This window comes from Neophocaena asiaeorientalis, unplaced genomic scaffold, assembly GCF_003031525.2.
Source record: "Neophocaena asiaeorientalis asiaeorientalis breed wild unplaced genomic scaffold, Neophocaena_asiaeorientalis_V1.1 scaffold5, whole genome shotgun sequence".
In the NCBI taxonomy this organism is placed as follows: domain Eukaryota; kingdom Metazoa; phylum Chordata; class Mammalia; order Artiodactyla; family Phocoenidae; genus Neophocaena; species Neophocaena asiaeorientalis.
The window spans coordinates 12,469,907-12,496,594 of NW_020174698.1; the positions used below are offsets into that span (position 1 = coordinate 12,469,907).

General features: G+C 33.8%; 1 protein-coding gene across 1 annotated transcript in view; it reads left to right on the forward strand.

Moving 5' to 3' along the window:
* Nucleotides 1–26,688, forward strand: part of TRDN (triadin) — a 372,172-nt gene that overhangs the window by 331,686 nt on the left and 13,798 nt on the right. The window contains exons 30-38 of the mRNA XM_024759083.1: nucleotides 1,590–1,637; nucleotides 2,884–2,901; nucleotides 4,929–4,973; nucleotides 6,709–6,729; nucleotides 8,803–8,829; nucleotides 9,570–9,608; nucleotides 10,204–10,239; nucleotides 10,976–11,020; nucleotides 13,778–13,801. Of these exons, the coding sequence (XP_024614851.1) occupies nucleotides 1,590–1,637; nucleotides 2,884–2,901; nucleotides 4,929–4,973; nucleotides 6,709–6,729; nucleotides 8,803–8,829; nucleotides 9,570–9,608; nucleotides 10,204–10,239; nucleotides 10,976–11,020; nucleotides 13,778–13,801 (303 nt within the window). The remainder of the gene's footprint in view (nucleotides 1–1,589; nucleotides 1,638–2,883; nucleotides 2,902–4,928; nucleotides 4,974–6,708; nucleotides 6,730–8,802; nucleotides 8,830–9,569; nucleotides 9,609–10,203; nucleotides 10,240–10,975; nucleotides 11,021–13,777; nucleotides 13,802–26,688) is intronic.

Sequence of the window (26,688 nt, forward strand, 5' to 3'; positions counted from 1 at the left end):
TCCTTCCTTCTTTCCTTCATCTTCTTATTCTTGGTCCTGCATTTTGTAGAAAGTAGAGGTAAGCCAGTGGGCTTTGCCCATAAGGAGAAATAGAGAAATTACCAAGACTAGCTTAATAATTAGTTTTTATTTAAGAATAGAAACTTTATTTAAATTTTCATTTAAGCCAATTAAATATGAATTTAAATTTGAGATTGTGTCAAGCCCCAGTTATTCTGTAGAATATTGTCCTTTATTGTTTCCCTGATGTGAATATAGTTAGGCCAGAATCTTTACAAAGGTAAAAGCATACTTTCTTTAAACGTATCTTAGGAAACTTTTTGCTTATATTTTTTAAATTTTACTTTATACAATCTGTTTTCAATGGATTTGAGTCAGTCTGATTTTACTTGTTTACGCTTTAAAGAATATGAGACACCAACAACAGAAACCATAGAAATAAATAATGCAGAAGCAGACTATGGGGAGGTGAGAAGAGCAGTCTGTATAGACATAAGCAAAACTTTAGAAACAACTTTTAGAACCTCCTGATATAATGAATAGTAAACCCTGTTACTTTCTTTTCTGTCCTAAATATCAACCATTTTTGAGGTGAAATACTGAGAGAAGGAGAGAGTTTAGTCTCTGAGTGTATAACAAAGGCATTGCCCTCTAGCCACATCTTTCTTTTATTTCAGTGATCACATTCATACTCTAAATTCTGTTTCCCAGTGAAACTTTCTAATCAGGATATTTGACTGATTCATTCTCACTGCTGAATACTTGAAAAGTTTAATTTTATATAGAATCATTTTACTAATCCCTCTGCTTTGACCCAAATCTATTTGACTATGTCTACAAAAACATACAGCACAGGGCTTCCCTGGTGGCGCAGTGGTTGAGAGGCCGCCTGCCAATGCAGGGGACACGGGTTCGTGCCCCGGTCCGGGAAGATCCCACATGCCGCAGAGCGGCTGGGCTTGTGAGCCATGGCCACTGAGCCTGCATGTCCGGAGCCTGTGCTCCACAACGAGAGAGGCCACAACAGTGAGAGGCCCACGTATCGCAAAAAAGAAAAAAAAAAAAACAAAAAAAGCACCACATACAGCACAGAAGACATCCCATAAATGCACCACCTTTGCCCTTCCCCAGCTTTGCAACATAAAAACTTGGGTTCCCAGGCTAATCCTGGGTTCTCAGGGAGGTATCTTGCTCAAGAAAGATAAAAAATTGTTTTGTCCTATTCTTATTCAATAATGAAAAGGGAATACATGTTTTATGTGTACTTCAGTGTAGATAAATACACTGAAATACAGTGAAGGCAAACGATAGAGTATACTTTGGTTAGGGGTTAGGGGACCATTTGAATTAGGAAAACCTTTATGGCAAGAAAGCTGCAAAGGACATATGCAGCTGGACAAAATTTTTTGTGCTTCCATCCAATTTGAATAAAAGATATCACTTGCTGTTTTACTGAGAAAACAGCTAAGTTTGTCTCAGTATTGGTGTTATTTCAAAGAAAATACAAAATATCAAGGTTGAAATGTGTCACTGTTTTGTACTGATACATTTAAAATTTCCACTTGTGTTAATATTTTTTCTTATCACAGATGAAAAAGTTGTCAAGCAGGCAAAAGCTATCACAATAGAAAAAACAGGTAAATGAGCTATTTTAGATTTTTCTTCTATGTATCAGTTTTATGTTATGTTGGCACACACCCACACATGCACAAGCACAGACACACACATCTTTACTGAAGTATGTGCACTCTTAGTGCCATAAATTCTAAGGTTCTTGATTCTTGTAAATAACTAAAAGTTATACTCAATAAAAATGAACAGTGGAAAACTAGAGTGACATCCTTTAGTTTTTTAAGTGTGATTGACCTAAGCTTACAGATAATTCACAAGGAAATTTGTGTCATGCATTGATTAGCATGTACTATTTTTAGGTGTTTGATCTCATTTTCAAAATACATTTCCTCAAATTTTAAAATCACAGAAATTTGAAACCGTCTGCTGTTCGTGTAGAGATGGAATAATTTCCATTCACGAGAGTGCCGCAGAGACTTCTATGATTGTGTAACTTTTAAAAATCTGCCTTGAAGAATGATCAATAGAACGTATAATATCAAAGCAAAAATATCAAACCATCATTTCATGTGAGAAAAAAAAAGGAGTGTACACACTCTTGAAATTCTGAAGTTCTTTCCTAAAACGATGAACAAAATTAAGTCTCCATCTCAACTGACATCTTGAAACACTGTATCTCCTCCCTTCGATCCCAAGATGGAAATCCTACCTACCTCCACCATGAATGGAGTCCCATTTCTTACTAAAAATAATTCCAAAGGAAAAGGCCTGTGAAATAATTTCTTTCTTTTAACTGACATAATCATGATAATCGGGATTTGAATACAGTTCTCAGAGGAAAATATAATAGATTTCAGGAGATAACTAATTATTTATAGAAATTATAGATTGTATTTCATGAGAAAGAAACCCTATTTTCACATTACCCCATACAACCATTGTACTCTATTCCAGTCATTGCCTTAGCTCATAATTTTAGTTAACATTCCTCTAATTTTCACCCTAAAGTGTTAAGCATCTCACTTAGTTATATGGGTATTTGGAGATTATGAAGCAACTAGCCCAATGTATTTGTGTCCCAAATATATAGATTGTTTCAAATTTTACATAAAATTTTGTGCGTCTTAGTTTTTCAATAAGCAGTGTGTTTAATGTATTTGCTGACAGTGAAATAATAGTGTTCAGAAAGAATGGATTAAGCTTAAGATGAGAACTTAAAATGAAGAAGGAATAAATACAAATGCTAAAGAGTTATTTTTTCCCATGGTTTGTATTCATCATATGCCATTTGCTTTCTTTCATTCTCCACAGTCAAACCCAAACCAACAAGTAAGACACGAAAATAAAATCTGGAAAGTATCGCTTGGCCATTTTAACTTTAACAATTTGCTCGCTTTTTTTCCCCAATTGTGACTTTTAGCATTGCCCAAGGCTAAAGTACCTCTATAGGTGATAAATTAATGTTATTGCTGCAGCTTTGATTTAACATCTTTATCTTTCACTACTAATTAATAATTCAGTATAATTATACAGAATAAATCTTTGGAATTTGTATCACTATTATTAATACTAAAAGAATGAGTCCATACAGGCTATAAAATAACACTAAGAAGTTAGGGTAAATGGGCAATCTTTTAAACATACATAATGAATAACAAAGGAAAATGAAATGATATACAATTTTTGGTGTTATGAACCACATACTGTTTTTAATCTGTTTCCTATAAGCAGCATTAATTATATGGTAGGTAGGTTTTAGTATTAATGTTATTCATAATTTTATGAATTATAAATGTTTTGCCATTTGTTTATTAAAATCATGGAATTTTCTCATGAGTATAGATTTTAAAGATTGTCCATTTTATTGTTCAGGAGTCATACAGATGTTACTGGTGTAGAGAGTTTAAAAGGTGACTATTGGGCTCAGAAAAGTGTGAATATTTGCCCATTGTCGCAGGTAGTAAATATGTCCAAAATTGTGTCAAAATTATGATATTGGTTCATACATATATTTGTGAAACAGAGGCTTGGATGAAGATATGAGTGGCTTTTGTCAAATATTCTCTGGTTCATGTATGAAAAATGAATTGACAAGGTCCAAAGATGAATTTGGTGAGACCAGTTAGGAGGTCATATTAGTGATTCAGGAGATATGGCAAAATATAAGGAGCCTAAAAAGAATATAATCACCTCCCAGAACCTATTGCATGTATTTTGAATATATATTTTATATTATTTTTACTTTAATTTATTATACTTTTGCAGTGTTATTATGACAGTTTAATAACTTGAATATTGGCTTCTTTTATTGTGCATGCTTATTTAACACTAAAATGTATACAACTTAAGTTCATGGAAGTTCATTCTTGAATGCTATCAATCCCTAATTTACAAATATCCAATTAAACCTTATGACAACATAGGTCCCACATCTCCCCACTTACTTCATTGTTGGTGCAAGATGATGGGGAGGAAATAGTAGTGATTTCAGAGAACCTCCAAATTCAGGATGAGGGAAGGAAAGGACAGGTAAACCAGAACAGTTCAGGAGGACTAAACCTGGAAGTGATTAGTAAGAACTAACACTTGGCAGTGATCTGCTGTATTTCCAAATCTTCTCAACTCCATTCAAAATATCCTACCCTACATAGCTTTATTTGAAATTCCACTTTTGGTGAAAGAGAGAGATCTAAAATGTACTTTAATTCAAATATTTTTCAAAGGGCTGAGAAGAATATCAATTCCACATTTTGATTACAGTTTTCATGTCCTTGATTTACTTGAGATTCATCTGTGAGAGTTCTAACTGAACCTGAAAAGAGAGGGTGTTCCAGAAAAATGAAAATACAAAGTGTTGCACTTTCTGGAATAAGGCAAGTCTAGGTTACATTTTCAACAAGAAACCATTGACTAGCACCAAATTGCTTCTGGCCAGCACCAAATTGCTTCTGATGTGGCAAGAAAGGAAGTAGGAGTCAGAGTGGTAAAAAGGGAGCTTGTAAAATGCCAAAGGCAAATGTCATCTGGTTTGAAATACCCTCAAAGAATGATTCAACCTTCAGCAAAGAAAGAAAAATCCTCTTCTTATTATTCTCCTTTTTGTCATATTCTATCTTCTTCTTATACCACATGGCCCTAAGAGGGCTAGCGCCTTCGAAGTATCTTACAGGATGTCCTGAGAATGAACCTGCCCTTGTTTATAATGTGTTTCTATGGCAATATGCTTCCTGTGTTCCAAGTTACATGCAAATGACTTTGGAGGCATGCTGAGGATCACCTGCAAATATGTAAATACTAAATTGCTTGCTATGCAAACAATCTACAGAGTGTCAGTTAATTTTGATTTCTCTCTCTAGAAAAAGCTGAACATCAAGAAAAAGAATCTCCATCTATAAAAACAGGTGTTTTTGCCTTTCTGGTTTATATTCTGTCCTAATTCACTATTTTTATTAAATTTGAAAATTAAAGCAAAACATATAAGTACCTTTCGTTTTATTTCTTGGTAATGTTTAGTCTTGTGGTTTTGTGGTAGAATCTAGTTTATCTAATATAAGGGCTGTGGTAGTGCTGGTAAACATTTTGCTAAATATTATAACCAATATATATGGATTGCTAAGCATTCTATTATAATACAGCAGTATTAACAAAATAGTATTTGCCTTCATGGTTCATAATACCCTTCCAAAATATTCAGTATTTCACTGATGTCAATATTAATATCATTTATCATACTGGTAATGTTGATTCACTGTTTATATACTGTAAAATATCCTGTCAAATTGCACATATAACATTTCACTGAAAACTAATCATGAATTTCAACTTGGTTTAATTGCTTAAAATAGAAGTTATCCCATTCTATAATAGCTTAATACTTTTACAACTATTATTCAATTTAAAAAATATATAATACTTGGCATGGTTCAACACTAAGGCATATAGGAGGCTAACTGTGAAAATATCCCTCCCTCTCATCTTTTTTCCTATTCTACCAATTCCCATTCCCAAAATATCCAAAAATGTCTGATAGGTAATCATTGTTATTTTTTAATGTCTCCTTCTAGCAATATATGTAAAAGACATACACACATATGTATATGCAAATTATATATATTCCCAATTTTTTTACACAAATCATGACATACTATAACTAGCTTTGTCCCTAGGTTTTTCTATTTAAGAATGTATTTTTGAAGATTTTTTTATATCAGTACATAAAGCATTTCTTCATTAATAATATTCTATTGTATAGTTGTATACAGTTTACTTAACTAGTCTCTGATTGACCTATGTTTAAGTTATCTAACAAGCTTTCTTTAATGATATACAATAAAAAATATACCTACCTGTCTAGTTTTGTAAATTTATCTTTGGGGTAAAATTAGTAAATTTTTTTAGTACAATGATACAGTCAATGTAATTTTTATAGACATCCCTAATTGTTCTTTAAAAAATTATATTAATTTGTATTCCCACCATTAATGAATTAGTTGACCTAATTTTGGATGATTCAAATTCTTCGCAATCATGATGCAATGTTGTCTAGTTTTTTAATGAATATTTACGTGTAAAACTGCATAACTAATGCTTTTAGTTAATAATTTCAGAAGACAAGGTATTTTGGAGAAAAAAATCATGTATTTAGATAGTATAGCTTTGTGTTTTTCACCCACCATTCACTTATCTTTCCTGAGATTTTATAAAGTCAGCTCCTTTATTCAAAATACTGGATTGGAAGAGTTTAAATAGTTAATATTAATTAATATTAATATGTATTCTGAAAAGACATGGCAGAATATACCTTTTATGCCATTCAGAACCAGTAAGGAGTTCAGATTTATCCTGAGCATTCATTTTTCATAAAATGAAATATGAGGCTTTACAGGGATAAGAAGAGACCAAGAAGACCCTATACTTTCAAGCTTTACAACTTCTTTGAGGAATTCATTGCAATATGACTTAAAAATTACTCAAAATGCATTGCCTGCTGCTCATTTTAATATAAGTTTAGTCTTTTCCTATTTTAACTCAAACAAACAGAATTAGGAAATATAAAGGGCTGGTATTTTACCTATAGATAGAAAATGATCACTGACTTTTTCTTTTATTTTCTCTCTTTTCTTCTTTACTTTTTAGACAAACCAAAACCAACTCCAAGTAAGTGTACCATTCTAAAATTTTAAGAATTTTCTATTTAATTAATTTTAATTTTATAGTTTCTTTAAATTGTACATGCAGTAAAAATTAGTATGGTATTTCGTTAATGCAATAGATATTACACCATTACCTATATAAATGATTCTTACTGACAAAGAGTATTTGTGTGTATTGTATTCATTAATCCTTGAACATGTATTTATTGAGTGCCTATTAGATACATTACTCTATACCTGGGTATGTGAAGAAATGCCTAAAATGACTTGTGTTGTCATTATCTGTGTAATTAACAGAGCTACCATAACTAATACCTGTGCAAAAAAAAAAAATGGTTGCATCTCTCTTTTATGTACTTTCAGTTTTTTGTTAGGGTTTATTGAGTAAACACAGTGTGGAGATTCCTCTTATCATCACTGCTGGGTTAAAGAAACGTTCAGAAGGGCTTCCCTGGTGGCGCAGTGGTTGAGAGTCCGCCTGCTGATGCGGGTGACGCGGGTTCGTGCCCCAGTCTGGGAAGATCCCATATGCCGCATAGCGGCTGGGCCCGTGAGCCATGGCCGCTGAGCCTGCGCTCAGCAACGGGGGAGGCCACAACAGTGCCCGCGTACTGCAAAAAAAAAAAAAAGTTCAGAACACAGAATACCTGTCTTCAATTATTTAATCTTAACACATTAGCTTTTTATTTTCATATTTTTTCAAAAGCTGAAGGTGAGTTGTTTTAGTATTTCAGAATCACTGTTTTATTTTGGCATTTCAAATGGTAGTAAGAATGCAACAATTTATGAAATTTTTGAAAATTTATGAAATTTTATGCAATTTCATAAAAATGAAACTGTTTATTTAGTACTATTAAATTAAGACCCAGACATTATCCTGGGGGGAAATAGTTGCATATCAATCAAGAGTGTATCTAGAAGTTGTGCCTAAAATTTTTCTTTGGGTTGGCAGAAATCTCTAGTATATTTAGTTTGTGTAATTGCTGCTAATATGAAGGGTATTACAAAAATTAAGGGTTGAAAGTCAAAACTAGAATACTAATATGAAATATCAGCATAATTATTGGCAAATACTGTTTAGTTTATGAAACATTATTTTACATCTTCATTCTTATAAAATGTTTTAACTAGTTTTCCTTGAACTTTGAAAATAGCTTCCAAAAAAGTTATATTAGACTGATAATTAAATGTATCAGTTTTATAGAAAATATTATCATTTGAACTGATTTGTAAGGAAAGCTATATTTTTTAAAGCCTGCCATGTTATATTTTTAAAAATAATTGTTCCATGAATTTACTAAAAGAGCAAAATGAAGGGTTGGTTCTACATTATCATAGGCTAAGACAAATAACATTTTTATGTTTTGTCTCACTACTCTGACTGTAGTCATCATGAGTTGAGTTTACTTTTGTGATATTTTAAAATCTCATCTCTCAACACCACCCATTGCACTCAATACATTTTATACATGACGTTGCTTTATAAATATTTAATAAATGAATGTATGCATGCACATGTGCAGATCGTGTTAAAAATTTATGTAATGGAGGGGCTTCCCTGGTGGCGCAGTGGTTGAGAGTCCACCTGCCGAGCCAGGGGACACGGGTTCGTGCCCCGGTCCGGGAAGATCCCACATGCCGCGAAGCGGCTGGGCCCGTGAGCCACAGCTGCTGAGCCTGCGCGTCTGGAGCCTGTGCTTTGCAACGGGAGAGGCCACAACAGTGAGAGGCCCGCATACTGCAAAAAAAAAAAAAAAAAATTATGTAATGGAGATTTATAATTGTAATTGAGAAAACCACCCAAAGATCTTCAAATTGATTCTTTCTACCATATATGAATCGACTGTTTAAGATTAATTTGTAGAGTGGTTCTATTTCCAGAATAGATTCCAGTTAGTTTTCAGAAATATTAGTTACCAGTATGTCTATTTGCCATTTTGTGTATGTGTCTGTTGTCATTATTATTGGAATTTAATAGGAAATACATGCAGAGGAAGTTCAGTTGTCTGCTACTGAAAAACAAAACTATTCTTTCCTTTTATTTTTCTTCCTTTTTTCTATTTTTTTTTTTCTAAAGAGGAAACATCAGAAGTAACAGCATCAGGTAAATATTTACTTTCCCAGAGGAGGTAACATAGATTTGTGGGAACAGTATTTAAATTTGAGTCTCTGTCTGGCTGTGTAACATTTGGGAAAATACCTTAACAGCTCAGATTCCCAGTTTCCTCATCTATTAGACCAGGCATAATGACTTCCCAAAAGACTTGTTATAAGTATTAAATGAAATAACATATATAACATTCCCACTACATACGTCGTTGTCATCATTAAATATTGGTTTCCTTCTTACTCTTGTCTGATAAATATAGTTGAAGAAAAGCACCAATCAACCAAAACTCTGTTTTAAAAAGTATGTGGCCACATTTTGCCCAGAGATATGTTGTGATTCTTACATTTTTTTTACTCAACAGTTCATTTACTGAGCATCCATAGCGCTGACAAATTCTCATTTCCTACAGATAACAATAAAAAATTTAATTTTTTTCTGTTACTCATTTAAACTTATTAATAAATGCATGGCTTCCTCTAGCTTTACTTCAAAACATGTAAAAACCAAAAACAAAAGAAGGGGGCTCTGCCTTACAAAGCCAAGTAACCAAGGGTAACAAAAATACATATGTTCTCACACATGGGAGGGAGACTTTTTCTTCACATCTTGAAAAAGTAGAGCCTTGACCCCCTTTCACTTATGGGATTAAATTTCAACTCCAAATATTTACTCCAAGATTGAGTAAGAAAATTATGTTTTATAAACCAATGGTTTCTTGTTATTTTACCCTCTAGTGAAGAAGAAAATTGAAAAATCTGAAAAGGAAAGTAAAGGTAAAGACGTCTTAAGACACGTATATCAAATTAGTGACAAAAACACAGGAATTGGACTTCCCTGGTGGCACAGTGGTTGAGAGTCCGCCTGCCGATGCAGGGGACGCGGGTTCGTGCTCCGGTCCAGGAAGATCCCACATGCCGCGGAGCAGCTGGGCCGGTGAGCCATGGCCGCTGAACCTGCGCGTCTGGAGCCTGTGCTCCGCAACGGGACAGTCCACAACAGTGAGAGGCCTGCGTACCAAAAAAAAAAAACCACAGGAATTCAAAAATATGTAATTACACAAATTATACTACTTAAAAGCAATTCATGAAAATACGGACGCTGATTTTAAAGCATGTGTCAGAACCGCAGCTCATTTTGGTGTTACCCATGCAACGGGTGTATGAATTGCATTATTATTAGATATCTAAAGGGAACAGGAATTTAGATCTCAAAGCAAACTCCACCTATTATTGCTAAATTAGCACCATAAAGTTCTTTTCATATAACTCCTGAATTGTAAATATTGACTACAAAATATGTAATTCCAAACCTTAGGAAGACCTATGAATAAATATGTATATGATTCTAATTACCATTTTATCTCTATAGAAAAAGCAGAAATGAAACATCTTAAAGAAGAAAAAGGTAATTTTTAAAAGATTGAAAGGCCCTGAAGTCAAAATATTTTGAGTCAAAATTTATTTCAATTTTAAATAAAACTTCTGTTTATGTATGTGATGATTGCTGGTCTGATTAAAAAAAGAAATGTGGTCAATAATCCTGGCTATGTGGTAATGGCAGTGTCAAAGGAGCAGTGGATGGCAGGCCACTCCTTCAGTATGCAGTCATGTGTTGGGTCATTGGTGAGCAGCTAGTTAGAGGCTGCATTGTAAGTTGCTTTTTTTCTTAACATTAGGTTTATTTATTTAGTAAACTACATAATATAATATGATAATCACTGATTTCCATGTAGTTATCTAAAAAACTTGCAAAGGCCTTAATCGTCAGAGAAATACTCTATCGAGTCATGAGGAAAGCATTTTTAGCCATACCAAAAAGATTGTTAACAACAAAAGATGACACTTTTTTTCTGGTTTATACCTAAATTCAGTTAATTGTAATGACCCATTGTCCATGGGCTCTAATTCATTTCAGTACCCTGAAATCACTGATTATGTTATATCTTTGTTTATGCAAACAAAACAGTCATTTATTTTTGTTAGGTGTTAGTAGAAAAGAAATTTTTTTAAAGCCTCAAGAAAATATTTACAACATTTAAATTATTCTCACGTTGCTAAAGCTTAGAGATGAAGTGAACCAAAATTTTATGAACATTTTCTTTAAAAATTCATATTTTAATTTACATTTTCTTTATATACAGTGCCAACTAGAAAAGAAAGTCTTCAATTACACAATGTGACAAAAGGTAATCTTGAACTTTGTAAAGATTCAAATGCTGTGTTGATGTGGAGGTGCCTGAATTACGTTGGTGTTTAATATTAACACTAAATTTTTTTAAAGCAAGGAAGTCTAGCAGGTATACACTCCTGCTAACAGCAGAGGAAGTGGACAGGTAGGAAATCTAGCAGAAAGCTTACATTTCAGTGGAAAACTAGGAAATGTGGAGAAATAGAAACTATTAACAACCTAAACCTTCATAAGATATTTGAGTACATACCAGAAGAAAAATTTATTTTATTGCAAAAGACTTTCACAGCATGACTACAGTCAAGAATGAGAGAGTAGTAAAAAGAGGAAGCCGAGATGCCGAGATTCATTTTATCTATGACTACATAAAATGTAGCTAATATCATGTATATATTTTTATTGTTTATATACTGGTCTTTGAAATTAATTCAATGTAGATGCAAAGTGGGTAGTAGAAGGCAGATGCCAGCATGCACATGTCAGGTAGATGTTCTTTACCTAAAATGAAAATGACCTATTTTGGTGATATTATCATAAAACTATAAGAGTACAGCTGAATTATGTAGTCTGGGTCATAAAATTTTAGGCGAATCTAATTAATCCAAAATGTAACAAAACGTAAATGCTTTAAATTTTAAAGTGCTAAATAAACATGCCATAATTGAGCAAGAATTTTCATTCATAGTAAATACATAGATCTCTAGTGTGTGTGTGTACCGGGGGTGGGGGGCAGGTGTTGGGGAGGAATCTTGTTTTTCACTGGTTCCCTGTTGTTTCTTACTGTAGTATGTATACTTGCAATGGCAGGGCATATCTAGACACAATTATCAGTAATATTAAGGGGTAACATTTAGAATAAGAGAAATATCAAATTTGTACAAAGATACAGGAACACAATTTTTATATTGGAACTTTCTGCAAAACTTGATACCTTTTAAGATATTTAGCCAGAAGAATGAAAAGAAATGGATTATTTTGAATACCTGTAGCTATGTCCTTTCCTATTATTAGCTCAATTTCCTCCTTAGTACAGGACCAATTATCATTCCCAGTTTATAGCCGAGTTAATGCTAGATGAGGGGAAGTCTAACATCTCAGTGTTTACATAATAGAGACAGGAATTGCCTCCAAGTGGATGTGACATCAAAGACTTAAGCCCATTCAACTACATTTCACTATCCTACCACACTGTGGCAAATATAAGGGAAAGCTTTCTACCAATCGGAGCAGCCCAAAGATAAAATGTACCCCACTTTGTCCCCAAGGAAGTGGTCTATTAGTGCTAAGACTAGAGGGCTGCACAAGGGATTCTAGGGATTTGGACATTGGATGGATACTCCTTTCTTACTCTATTCTGTGAGTCCATTATTTCTAAGATCTTCATATTATGAATACACAGAAGGGAAAAATTGTTATATGTGAAAGCACAAGTCCAACCTAGAGCTGGTTGAGAATACAGGCACATTCTTATTCATTCCTTCACTCAACGAATGGTTCATTGCATCTCAATAAATGTTTATTTTATTCCTTTCTAAGTTCCTGTCTCTTTAGCCAACGCTAGTATTTTTAAAGGAAAAATTATAACATTAGCTTTACTAAAGCATTTTTCTGAATTATTTTGTTTGTTTTGCAATTTTATACACGTGCTGCTGTAATATCACCGAAAACATAAGTATCCCCCCCACAAAAATAAACCTTTCTGTTGGCATTAATCTAACTTTTCTAAACTTGTAATTCTTAGCTTTATATCAGAAACTCTACAAGTCTCAAAGTAAAACATGTTATGCAGATTCCTTAAAAATTATATTTTCAAACCTAGCCCTTTAAATGAGACTAATGTTAATGGAATATAGATGTTACCAATCCTCTTTGTTTCAGAAAGTTAGAATGTCTGCTATAGTATTTGGGACAATCATTCCACTTTATGTCTTTGTCCTACATTCATACAGTTTAATGGAAAAACATATTTGAAGAATTATAATCCCTCATTGAAACTAATAAATAAATGATTATGGAAAATTAAGCTGATTTTGCATGTCACTTTTTAAGATTTATATTTTATAGTCTAATGGGTAGTTATTTGTCTTTATTCATCTGTGAAAGGAAAATAATTCTCAATAATATATTTTATGGAATTTGGAAACTGTAAAGCAAATATTTAGATTAATTACATCATACAAAGCAATTTCACTGGAGTTAGGTATAATTATAGTTAAACCAAAGCAATTTTAAAAAGATCCTGCAATTTTAATGAGTGTTTAAAAAGCATAAATATGCTGTGAAACACATAAAAGCAATTAAGTTATTCAAAGATCCATTTTTTTAAACATCTTTATTGGAGTATAATTGCTTTACAGTGGTGTGTTAGTTTCTGTTTTATAACAAAGTGAATCAGTTATACATATACATATGTTCCCATATCTCTTCCCTCTTGCGTCTCCCTCCCTCCCACCCTCCCTATCCCACCCTTCTAGCTGGTCACAAAGCACCGAGCTGATCTCCCTGTGCTATGCGGCTGCTTCCCACTAGCTATCTATTTTACGTTTGGTAGTGTATATATGTCCATGCCACTCTCTCACTTTGTCACAGCTTACAAAGATCCATGTTATCAGGCAATAGAGTTACATTTCTTCACCAACTCCCGTACAATAAGGAAGAAAGTCTAAAGATATTAGATACATTTATATAGCCTATTGATGTATAATTTCTTTGCATTTTACCTGAGTTAAGCAAGACTTTTTTTCTTTATTTTTAGCAGAAAAACCTGCAAGAGTATCAAGTAAGTACTGCTTTGACTTTGATAAATTCTCTTTGGCACACAGTATGAATTTCAAGCTGAAATTCATGAAATATTTATTTTTTAACATGTTCAGAGATTGAGTCATTTCATACTAAACCCTCTGACAGGAATTTGATAACTTTTCATGTTATTTATGTTGAAACTCAAAAAACGAAACTACGTTATTTGAAATGATAACTTGTAGCAGAAATACATGTTCTTGAACCTGAAGATTAAAGTGACTTGCATTCAATACATGTCTTTTCAGTGATTAAGGTAGAATGGAATAAATAATCCTGCTTCTGCCTTAAACCCTCAGTCACTAAAAATTTGCTACAGAGCACATATGGTTGAGCAATAATGTTTCCTTTGCTGTTGTTTTCTAATGCTCATTAGCTTAATTATAATTATATATCTGAGAAGAATACATAGTAAGGAATGGATCTAATCTTGTATATAACATAAAGAGACCAAACTCTCAGAAAATACTCTCTGAAATGCCACAATCTGGGTATGGATAGCTCAAATTATACAGAATACAACTATAAATTTCCCTATAAATTCTAAAATTCTGGGAAATAGCAAATTTCCTTCCCATGTTTCTGGATTTAAGAAGACAAATCATTTTAAATCAGTGCTATATAATGTAACATCATGTGAGCCACATGCATAGTTTTAAATTTTCAAGTAGACACATTTAAAGGGTAAAAAGAAACAGGCGAAAACAATTTTAATAATTTTATTTGTCTATATACAAATATTATTTCAATATGTAATCAATATAGAAGTATATTGATAATTTACATAATTTTAATTGAGCCTTTGAAATTGTGTGTGTATTTTACACTTAAGTCACATTTCAATTTGTACTAGTAACATTTCAATTCCCTATAGCCCAAGTGGTCAGTGGCTACTGCATTGGGCAGAGCAGATCTCAGTGTTTCTTGAGTGCTTCTGCTGTGTTCAACCTTTAGTGAGTACTGAGGACAGTACAAGACAATTGGTAGAGGTGGTACTTGCCATATATCTCATACAAATTTTTTTGACTGCAAGTAATAGAGCCCCACATGGACTTGCTTCAGGCGTTTAAAAAAAGGAAAATAATTACAAGGGTACAGAATTGTCTCACTGATTCAAGAGCAAAGCTTATATTTCATGCTCAGGAAAGCCCTCTGAAACTATCCCACTCCATACTCTTCCCCTACAGCCAAAGGTAGTCAGGACAGACTTCATATAGGAGGTAACTCCAGGATTTGTATTTAAAAATGGTTAGGATTGGATAATTGGAAAAAGAGGGTATAAAGAAACTCACTACTCCTGTGTGTTTCTCCATTACTCTCACGCTACTACCACACTCCTAACACTTCTGACACCATGCAAGTAGGATTGTTTTCACACCAAGTAATTCTCTGTGACACCAGCTAGATGTCCTACAATTCAATTCATTTCTGATACTAACTGGAGTTAGCATATCATAGGTTAAGGACTCAGTCCCATGAGATTACTCCTCAAATTCAGATGCCAGTCAAAAATAGTAGGTCCCCTGGTTATCCACAACTTCTGTCCTACCTGGCTACAAATTAGACTCTCCCATGACATCCCTCCCTTGTATTAAATTATTTGGTAGAACAGATCACAGAACTCAGGGGAAAGCTTACTTAGGGTTACCCGTTTATTATATAATAAAAGATATGATAAAGGATACAAATGAACAGCCTGATGAAGAGATACGCAGGACGACACCTGGAAGGGTCCGAGCACAAGAGCTTCTGTCCCTATGGAGTTGGGGTGCACCATCCTTCTGGCATGTAGATGTCTTCAGCAACTCAGAAGATTCTTGAACCTCGTACTTCTGGGACTTTTATGGAGGCTTCATCACATAGGCATGATGGATCCTTAACTCAATCTCTAGCACTCTTCCCTTCCTGGAGGGTGGGGTGTGAGGCTGAAAGTGCCACATTTCTAATCTGGCTTGGTCTTTCTGATGACAAACCCCTATCTAGAGGCCGACCAAGCATTGCCAAATTAGAACAAAAGACTCTCCTGTCACCCAGGAAATTCCAAGGGATTTACAAGCTTTATACCAGGAACTAGGAGCAAAGACTAATATATATATTTTTCTATTATTTCACAGTGGGCAAACAAGCATAGTATATAGAGGCAATCAAAGGAAGAGTTGGCTGGAGTTGGGGGCTTGTGTTTTTTAAATTTTTTTCTTGAAATATAGTTGATTAACAATGCTGTGTTAGTTTCAGGTGTACAGTAATGTGATTAGCTTCAACACATATATATATGTATATATATATATATACGTATATATATATATATATATACACTTTTATTTTACATTCTCTTCCATTATATGTTATTTCAAAATATTGAGTAGAGTTCCCTGTGCTATACAGTAGGTCCTTGTTGGTTATCTATTTTATATATAGTAGTGTGTATATTTTAATCCCAAATTCCTAATTTATTCCTCCTCTCTCTTTCTCCTTTGGTAACCATAAGTTTGTTTTCTATGTCTGTGAGTCTATTTCTGTTTTATAAGTAAGTTAATTTGTATGCTTTTTTTAGATTCCACATATAAGCAATATCGTATGATATTTGTCTTTCTCTGTCTGGCTTACTTCACTTACTATGATAATCTCTGGGTTCATCCATGTTGCTGCAGATGGCATTATTTCATTCTTTTTTATGGTTGAGTAATATTCCATTGTGTATATATACCACATCTTCTTTATCCATTTTTCTGTCAATGGACCCTTAGGTTTTCTCAGTGTCTTGGCTATTGTAAATAGTGCTGCTATGAACATTGGAGTGCATGTGTCTTTTTGAATTATGTTTTTCTCCAGATATATAACAAGGAGTAGGATTGCTGGGTCATATGGTAGTTCTATTTTTAGTTTTTTAAGGAACCTCCATACTGTTCTCCATAGTGGCTGTATCAATTTACATTCCCACCAACAGTGTAGGAGGGTTCCCTTTTCTCCACACCCTTTCCATCATTTATTATTTGTAGACTTTTTGATGAGGGCCATTCTGACCAGGGGGAGGTAGTTTTGATTTGCATTTCTCTAATGATTAGTGATGTTGAGCATTCTTTCATGTGTTTGTTGGCTATCTGTATATCTTCTTTGGAGAAATGTCTATTTAGGTCTTCTGCCCATTTTTGGATTGAGTTGTTTGTTTTTTTGATATTGAGCTGCATGAGCTGCTTGTAAATTTTGCAGATTAATCCTTTGTCAGTTGCTTCATTAGCAAATATTTTCTCCCATTCTGAGGGTTGTCTTTTCATCTTGTTTATGGTCTCCTTTGCTGTACAAAAACTTTTAAGTTTCATTAGGTCCCATTTGTTTATTTTTGTTTTTATTTCCATTTCTCTAGGAGATGGGACAAAAAGGAACTTGTTGTGATTTATGTCATAGGATGTTCTGCCTATGTTTTCCTCTAAGAGTTTTAGAGTGTCTGGTCTTACATTTAAGTCTTTAATCCATTGTGAGTTTATTTTTGTATATGGTGTTAGGGAGTGTTCTAATTTAATTCTTTTACATGTAGCTGTCCAGTTTTCCCAGCACCACTTATTGAAGGGACTATCTTTTCTCCATTGTATATTCTTGCTTCCTTTGTCATAGATTAATTGACCATTTGTGTGTGGGTTTATTTCTGGGCTTCCTATCTTGTTACATTGATCTCTATTTCTGTTTTTGTGCTGGTACCATACTGTTTCGATTACTGTATCTTTGTAGTATAGTCTGAAGTCAGAGAGCCTGATTCCTCCAGTTCAGTTTTTCTTTCTTAAGATTGCTTTGGCTTGTGTTAGAAAGTAGTGAAAAGTAAGGACATGTAGGGTGAAACTATGAGGTAAAGAACCTGCAAGCCAAAAAACTTTAGACTTATTGCCACAGAAGGCAGTGGCTTATTTTATATAAAGGAGTGAAATGTGAAGGAATTGTCAGAAAGTCTAATCTCACAAGAATAGGAGTAATAGAAGTAGTAAGAATAAGAGTAGTAACTGAAAAGAGAAAGGTGTGAGGAAGGAAGTATATTGCTTCTTATGGATAAGAAGATATAAATGTCCAGGGCATCATGGAACGATACATTTTAATAAGTTGGTTTCTAAGTATATGAAAATTATATTTTTATAGCACATATTTTTTGACATGCCTTTTTAGAGGCAACTATCAAAAACTGCCTCAGATACTTATTAAATCAAACATACTAAAGATCATTTAAACTAAAGAACCATTATTCTTTTCCTGAACCTTTTCCAACATTATATAATTTTTCTTTTGTCAGACTTCTTATTTATTTTTCAGTTACTTATTGTCTTTAGCTAAAGAAGGCTCAAGAAATAGTTCCTGCTTTGAGCCCATTGCTTCCTTCCAACCAAATTCTCTACTCTAGTGCCTGTATCTCTTGTCTTCTGAACAGGACCAGATCCTCCACCTCTGATAGGTCATTTTTTCTGCTTTGGTCCTGAATGCAATTCATTTCCAGATTTTTTGGTGGGGGTGGGGGAGGTTGTTAATATGTGGAAAAAGACTGATGTAAAAGAGAGGGGCAGTATCTCTTTCTGAATTCTTGTGGCTTGCTCTGATTGAGATTCTTGAAACCATCCCACGGGACTGGATTCTCGAATACCTAGAGTTATTATAGGGATAAAAAAGAATCAGCAATGCAATAACATTTCTCTATTACATCAGTGAAAATTACATTGCAAAATCAAATTTTTCATGATTCACAGACTATTATGGATTAATCAATGCCTGTTTTTGTAGATTTACTTTTTCAAAGGATGTAGCTTTTTTATTTCTAAATAGTCATTTAATTTTCATTCTGTATTTTTTCTTTGTATATATGGTAAATATATAATGAATAATTACCTTTCCATGGAGTTTGCAGGAAGACATCAAGAGGCATGAGATTGTATTATATTTAAGATCTATTACCTTAAAAATTAAAAGCAAAAGAAATATTCATATTTTTGAATTTTAAACAGTGCAACCATTTCTTATTGATATTAATATTTTAAGTCTTTGGAAAATGTTTTCTTTGAAAAAAAAACCCTTGTACATCCTAAAACATCATTCCCCAGGAACTTGCCCAAAGGGAATACATGAAATAAAGCAAAGAAATGAGAAAATACATTATTAAAAGGCAAATGGTGCCAAGGGAAGGTTTGCACCTAGAAGGTTTTCAAGGCTCTTTACAGAGCTGAGACACTGACAATATATTTTTCGCAGTGGGTGTTGGGGTGTCAAGGAAAAAAATTTTACAGGAATCCATAGTTCTTTTGTTCTTAGTATCTAATAGTCAGCATTTAAGTAAAGCTAGGTTGGCTTGCCCCTCAAAATGAGTATTTTAAAAGGAGTGATGTAGTGAGAACATTTCTTGAGATGATTCTGTGCTGAAATTTAACTTTGACATCTTTTTCTGTAATATTTTTCTCTGATAGTAAATAGTGAGGATTTTACTGTTAGCACCTCACCAAAATTATCTGCATAGACAGGTTTGGATCATTATAAATTCCCTGAGATCTAATTTTGCTATTAAAATAATGAATTTAACTTTTTAAGGCTATACTGATAAATTTAATCTGTTATAGAAATTAATTACTTTTTAATAAAACTTCAGACAAACCCAGCAGAGAACTAGTCAGGATTTCCATTTTTTAGACAACTTCCTTGTAGCTTACATTTGCAATTTGTTTTTTAATACTTTCTAACTTTTAAAATGCTCATTCATTTTTTTTGGTTCTGCATTTTTTTCTTGTATAAATGTGGTAAATTAATAAGTAATTTGCATCAATATTAAAGTATGGTGGATATTTTAGATATCAAATTCAGCTACCTTGGAAATTTGTCTGAAAATTTAAATAAGGTCAGGTAAAATTAAAATGTCTATGGATGTAAAGGCTAATAGTCTTCTTCCTAATTTACATGTTTGGTATATCTTAGGTTAAGGACTTCTTTTAAAAGATTATAATTAAACATAACCGAAGTATACCACTTGTCATCAATAAAAGCGTAACCTGGGCTTTCCTGGTGGCGCAGTGGTTGAGAGTCCGCCTGCCGTTGGAGGGGTTACGGGTTCATGCCCCGGTCTGGGAAGATCCCACATGCCGCGGAGCGGCTGGGCCCGTGAGCCATGGCCACTGAGCCTGCGTGTCCGGAGCCTGTGCTCCGCAATGGGAGAGGCCACAACAGTGAGAGGCCCGCGTACCGCAAAAACAAAAAACAGAAAAAAAGCATAACCTGTTTTTTATTGATTGTATGTCCAAGGAGTGAAACTTTTAAAGAATTTTAGAAAGCCAGAATTTCCTAATAAGCATGTTCTTGACATTTGAAAGAAGATTTCACTTTTTCAGACAATCATGAAACTATTAATGAGTCAGTGAATTATAAAATGATAATCTAGTGGCAAAAAAATGAATTCTCTTAACTTCTTAAACACAGGAAGAGTATGCTTTGCTTTATGTTGATATTATCTGTAATTTTCTTTTATAAACAATTAAAATAATCTTTTCTAAAGAGATCAAATCCAACCTAAAAGCCCCATAAGAGTTAATTCATGACTAAATCATATTATTTATGTTATTTCAGGCTACTTAAGTTGCTAATAAAAAATAATATGCAATTAACTAATGGTGGCATATCAACACTTTAACTTTCAAATAAGTGAATCAGTTTTGTTACTACACAACATATGCCAGTCACATTTCTAGCAGTGCATGGGAAAACGTAATAGTCTGATTAAGATGCAGCTGTAGAAAAAGTCTTAAAACATTATTTGCTTAGTTTTAAAAATTAGTTTAAATAGTGTTAGTCATGCCAGTTATATATTGAATTGATTTGCCTAATGTTGACCAAAATATTTTCCCCCAAATAAACTAAATTGCAGACACTTAAATTTTAAGACTATTAAATCTCTCCCTGTGGTCTATAAAAATTGTTTGACCATTTTTTTAAAAAGACATCTTCATTGATTTAAATAAATTATTATTTTTATAATTGCCTTTTTCATTGTTTAAGCCAAGAGCTTGATTATATACTTAAAAACAGAAAGAGAAAAAAAAGGACCTTCCCATTTCTAAAATAATTCCTCAAGAAATGAAGATTTAACAAGAGAGATGATTATCCTTTTCTGTAATTTAACTTTGCATACAAATTAATGTTAGAATTTGAATTTACTTTTCTCCTCCACAAACTCAAATTGTTCCATGCGTGTTTGTTCTTTAAAAGTATTTTATTATTTGATATTGTACATAAAATAACATATATGTGTATATTTAAAAACTAGACACTAAAAATAATGTGGCTCTACCTTTGGACTCTCCCCATCCCATCTCTTGATTCCTGGCAGAGGTAACTAAAACACTGAATTTTGGTGTTTTTTTTTTTCAATTCTTTTGATTTTTTTTCTTAATTTTATCACCGGTTCATATATATTTCACATTATAAGACATATTCTGAGATTTTTTACTTAACGTTATGCTTCTCAGATTCATCAGTGTTTCTGTGTAGTTATAGTTCATTCATTTTCACTGCTGTATAGTACTTTGTGAATAAATACATTTTAATCTATTCTACTATTAATGTATATTTGCTTTGATTCTGATTTATTTAAGATTTTTGTGTTCATTCTTAAACATCTTAATATGTATGCTTATTTTATTAGTCTCTACCCTTTCTACACATATGGCAAGCAATAAATTTTCCTTTAAGTGCTACTTCAACAGCATCTCCCAAGCTTGTATATATATAGTATTATCATTCAGTTTTAAGCATTCTTTAATTCCATTGTAATTTTTTAATTATTATATTACATGGAAGTTTTAGAATTTTAAGTACTTTAAAGTTTCCAAACTTATGGGAATTATAAAGATAATCCTCTTTTAATCAACTTCTAACTTAATTGTGTATTGGTCAGAGAAAATGGTGTATTCTTTGAAATGTGTTGAGCTCTTATGAACTAATATATTGTCTGCTTTAGTAAATATTCCATATATTATTGAGAATAATGTGCATTTTCTAATAGTTGGAAGCACAATTCTATATCCATTGAGTCAAGTTTGTGTGTGAAGATACTCTGTATCTTCATTAATTTTTTGAATATTTGAAGTATCAATAGTTGAATAAACTGTATTGAAATCTCCTACTATGATGGAAAGTTATCAGCTTATGCCTATAGTTTTTTCAATTTTTATGTTAACTGTTTTATAAGTTTTATACTAGTTTAATTATATCTTTCTGGTGAACTGAACATTCATGTTTATATGATAACTTCTGTATTCCATATAGGGATCTTTTTTTAAGTGTAGTATGTCTGATATTATAATTATTCCAGATTTCTTTTGGTTAGTATTTTATCAGAATTTTTCTTTTTTTACATCTTTATTGGAGTATAATTGCTTTACAATGGTGTGTTAGTTTCTGCTTTATAACAAAGTGAATCAGTTATACATATACATATGTTCCCATATCTCTTCCCTCTTGCGTCTCCCTCCCTCCCACCCTCCCTATCCCACCCCTCTAGGGGGTCACAAAGCACCGAGCTGATCTCCCTGTGCTATGCAGCTGCTTCCCACTAGCTATCTATTTTATGTTTGGTAGTGTATATATGTCCATCCCACTCTCTCGTTTTGTCACAGCTTACCCTTCCCCCTCCCCATTTCCTCAAGTCCATTCTCTAGTAGGTCTGTGTCTTTATTCCTGTCTTACCCCTAGGTTCTTCATGACATTTTTTTTCCTTAAATTCCATATATATGTGTTAGCATACGGTATTTGTCTTTCTCTTTCTGACTTACTTCATTCTGTATGACAGACTCTAGGTCCATCCACCTCATGACAAATAGCTCAATTTCGTTTCTTTTTATGGCTGAGTAATATTCCATTGTATATATGTGCCACATCTTCTTTATCTATTCATCCGATGATGAACACTTAGGTTGTTTCCATCTCCGGGCTATTGTAAATAGAGTTGGCTTCTTTAAATATATTTTCTCTTTGCCTTGTATCTGCTACAGTTTCACTGTAGTTTATTGGAACAAGAGCTTCTTTTTATTGTGAAGTGCTTCCAGGACACAATTTTTTTTTCTTTTACCAATTTGGGGGATTCATAGCCATTATTTCTTCAAATATGGTGTCTTAATTTATTTCCTACTGCTGATTAGGAATCTGTTATGTATGTATACTATTTGTTCTCTCTTAACATCTCTTTCAGAATTTTCATCTCCTTGTGTCTCTATGCCATATTTATTCTGATTAGAATTTAATCAGTTCTAATATATATATTCACTAATTATATCTTGAGCTCTAGATTATTTTAACTAATCCAATGAGCTTTTATATGTTATATTTTTATTATAAGTTACTTTTCAAATCTTATTTATTTTCACAATCTCCTATTGCTTGTCCTTATAAATTTATATTCTATTTCTTAAAACATTTCATATATATTAAATTTTGAATTTGAAAATCTCAGTATTTGAAGTACTTTGTGATATAAATTTGTTGTTTGTTGCTTTTTCAGACTGTTACTCATGATGGTCTTTTCTGTGTTTGGGACTTTGATTATGAGGTCCTATTTATTTTTCTTTCCCTCATTTTTATCTGACCTTATCTTTCTTTGTCTCTATTGTCCCTGTCCTGCTCAACTTTTATTCCACTCCTAGCAGTTTCTTACCATTTGAGGGGTCCTGTCTTGAAAGTCAACACTGGCTCATCAGTTTCTCAAGGTCATAGGGTACCTGATGGCATCAGCACTTAGACCTCACGGTGAACACTTTATGCTCACCTGCTAATGACTGGGCAAAGTCCCTCCCAGTTTCAACTGATGATCTCAAGTTGTTCTGACTCACTTTTCAGAAAATATCTGTTGGCTGTAGTAGGGTTCCCTATTTTCAGGTATCTCAGAATCCCCATTGTTTCCTCCTACTTCCTCTTCTGCAAACACTGATACCTGGTGGGTGTTTGACTGGCCAGTTGTCCCCATTCACAAGTACTTTAGGGTTCACTCCATTTTGTAATAAATATTGTCCATGGCCTTTGCTATCTGTCTTTATGGTGGGATTTGGAGGAGATCTGAAAACTGCTGTCTTCTCAGGAGCCCCTGGGACAGTCATATGTTCATCCCACTGTCTCTGACCTAATAAGGGCACTTAGCCCCTGCACCCCCACTTTGTTCCTTGTACACTTAGTTTTTGAGTTCCAGTTTTAATATAATCACTTGTCCTCAGGATGACTTCACTTTTCGTGTATCAGCAGGGTTTTGTCCCCTTCGTGGAGCAGGAGGGAGGATTCTGTTTGGAGATTCCTTTACTTCCTCTGAATGCAGCACTACAACAAAAGATGTGATTTTGTAGTTGTCGTTATTGTCTACCATAGTATCAGAAGTATTAGTGCCTAAGAGTTTTTTTAATGTCACCCACAAATCTTGTTTTTTGTTTTTTGGGTTTTTTTTTTTTGCGGTACACGGGCCTCTCACCGTTGTGGTCCCTCCCGCTGCGGAGCACAGGCTCCGGACGCGCAGGCTCAGTGGCCATGGCCCACGGGCCCAGCCGCTCCGCGGCATGTGGGATCCTCCCAGACTGGGGCACGAACCCGCGTCCCCTGCATCGGCAGGCGGACCCTCAACCACTGCGCCACCAGGGATGCCCCACAAATCTTGTTTTAACCAAGGTTCATGCCTTACTTTTCTAAATTAAAAAGTAAAATATCTGATTGCCTCGTTCCAGACAGCTGTATAAAATGAAATTTGTTATTAAAATTTTAGACAATCTTAATCATAGAATCCTCAATTTAATCTTCTTTCAAACCAAACCATCCTCATCCTCAGTTAATACATAAAGACACAAACCTTTGAAAAAGGAAAACATGCCTTCTTGTGGTATATATATGAAAACTTAATTCAGGATAAAATGATTGACTCCCTTTTTTATTGGAGGCCCCTTGGTGAAATGGAATCTTATTGGATATCACTTGCTGCAATGGAATGTTGATGGATACTAACATCAGTGTAGTCTTTGTTAAAAACAAATTAGCAATGAATACATGGTAGAATTACAAAAGTCTTCACAGGGTAGTGGCTGATAACAGGGAAACTGGTTTCAGATGGACTGGGTTCCCATCATGACTTAAAAGCTTGGGTAAATTGCTTAACATCTTTGTGCTTAGTAGTCTTATTTTTTTTCAATGTGAATAGTGATAATAAAATTACCTAATTGAAATTTGGGGAAGATGAAGTAAGATAAAAAAGAGTGCATAAGTGACTGGTGCATAGTAAGTGATCATTAATTGCTATCTGTGAGGATGATGATGATAATGATGGTGATAATGATGAAAATAGGTTACTTCCCTTGTTAGAGATAGGCTTTGCTTATAAGATTTTGTGTCAAAATGGATGAAACAATGAGATAAAATAATAATTTAAAAATCTCACTTATTTTGGGGTGGACTTAAAACAGTCCTACTTTTTTAGAAAATGGGTGATTAAATTCATGGAGATTTTGTTCCAGGAGAAAAAATAATGGAGCACTTACTTTTGGCCAAAGCCTTCTAAATAGGCGCTAGCTGCAGTGCTCATCCCCTGTGATCACACCTTCTGCTAGATCCCAGAGAAAGTCTGTGTATAAGGCATAGTTGGTGAAATGTTTGTCACTGTCCATTATTAGTCTTCGGGTACCAGCAATGTGGCCATGTTCATTTACTGGTGATGGTAAGTTGTTCTGACATTGCCCTCAAAACAGTTGTGTCTTATCCCTAGAGTGACGGGACAGACACTCAGAAAGGATTGCATACTTTATTGAATACCCTTGGCTTCACTGTGTGCAAAAGTCCAAATGTGAATTGTTTCTGCATACTTCATTACTCCCTGCGGGCAATTCCGAGAATCTGTGGAGATTGCTTAGTGTAGCAGTTAATTTTCTTTAAAACTCATGATCATTTTAAATAATACAATGTATAGAAGGAGCATTTCAAACCTGACAGCTAAAATAGACTAGCTGTCAAGTGTTGCCTTGAACTACTATAGATTCTTAGGATGTCTTGAAAACACATAAACTCTTAGACTATAATATTCTATCAGGCTATTTACAGATAATCTATCAAAAAATCAGCTGAGAAAATAATTTGGAGCTTTCAATATTTCTGCAGACACAAGGTGATGCTGTGAATTAGATAAAGTAAGAAGAGTGAGGAAGAATACAAAAGTCCATGCTAAGTTACTTTTGTGTCTGTGCCTAAGGATCCTAGATGCTTACCTATGAGTAATTCCTGAAACTCTGCACAAATCAGAATAGACTGCCAGTAGAAATAAACATGCAGTAACTGCTGGTATATACACATGCATTATTTAGGTAGTTTTTATTTATTTATCCTGTTTGCTAAGAGAATGCAGAGCAAACTGGGCACTACACAGGAACATGTTATCTGTAAAAATAAGAAAAATAAATTTAACAATCTATGCTATCATTCTGGATTCTTTAAAATTGTCCTTCTCTCCAAATTACAATCTCTTTTAATCTTTTCCCTTTTTTACCCACCACTACCCTCTCATGCTCAGGTGAAGAAGCATTGCTTCTCCCAAGATTTATCACTCCATGTTCCTCCTTGACTCCATCCTTTCTTGCTTCCCCTGCTCCCTCAATCCCACATCTTCAGTTCTCACTCTAAGAGATCCTCTTCCCCCTGCTGACAAATATCTTCAGATGATTCCCTTGTATAAAATGTCTCTTACCATTTCTGTTACTGAAGCTCTTGTGCTTTGGTTCTGCTTTCATTTACAACCACACTTCTGAACTAAGTTTCCCACCAATTCTTCACCACCTCTTCAGTCTTTAATTCCATGAAATCTGAAAATTAACCCTAACAATTTCCAGAAATAGTGCT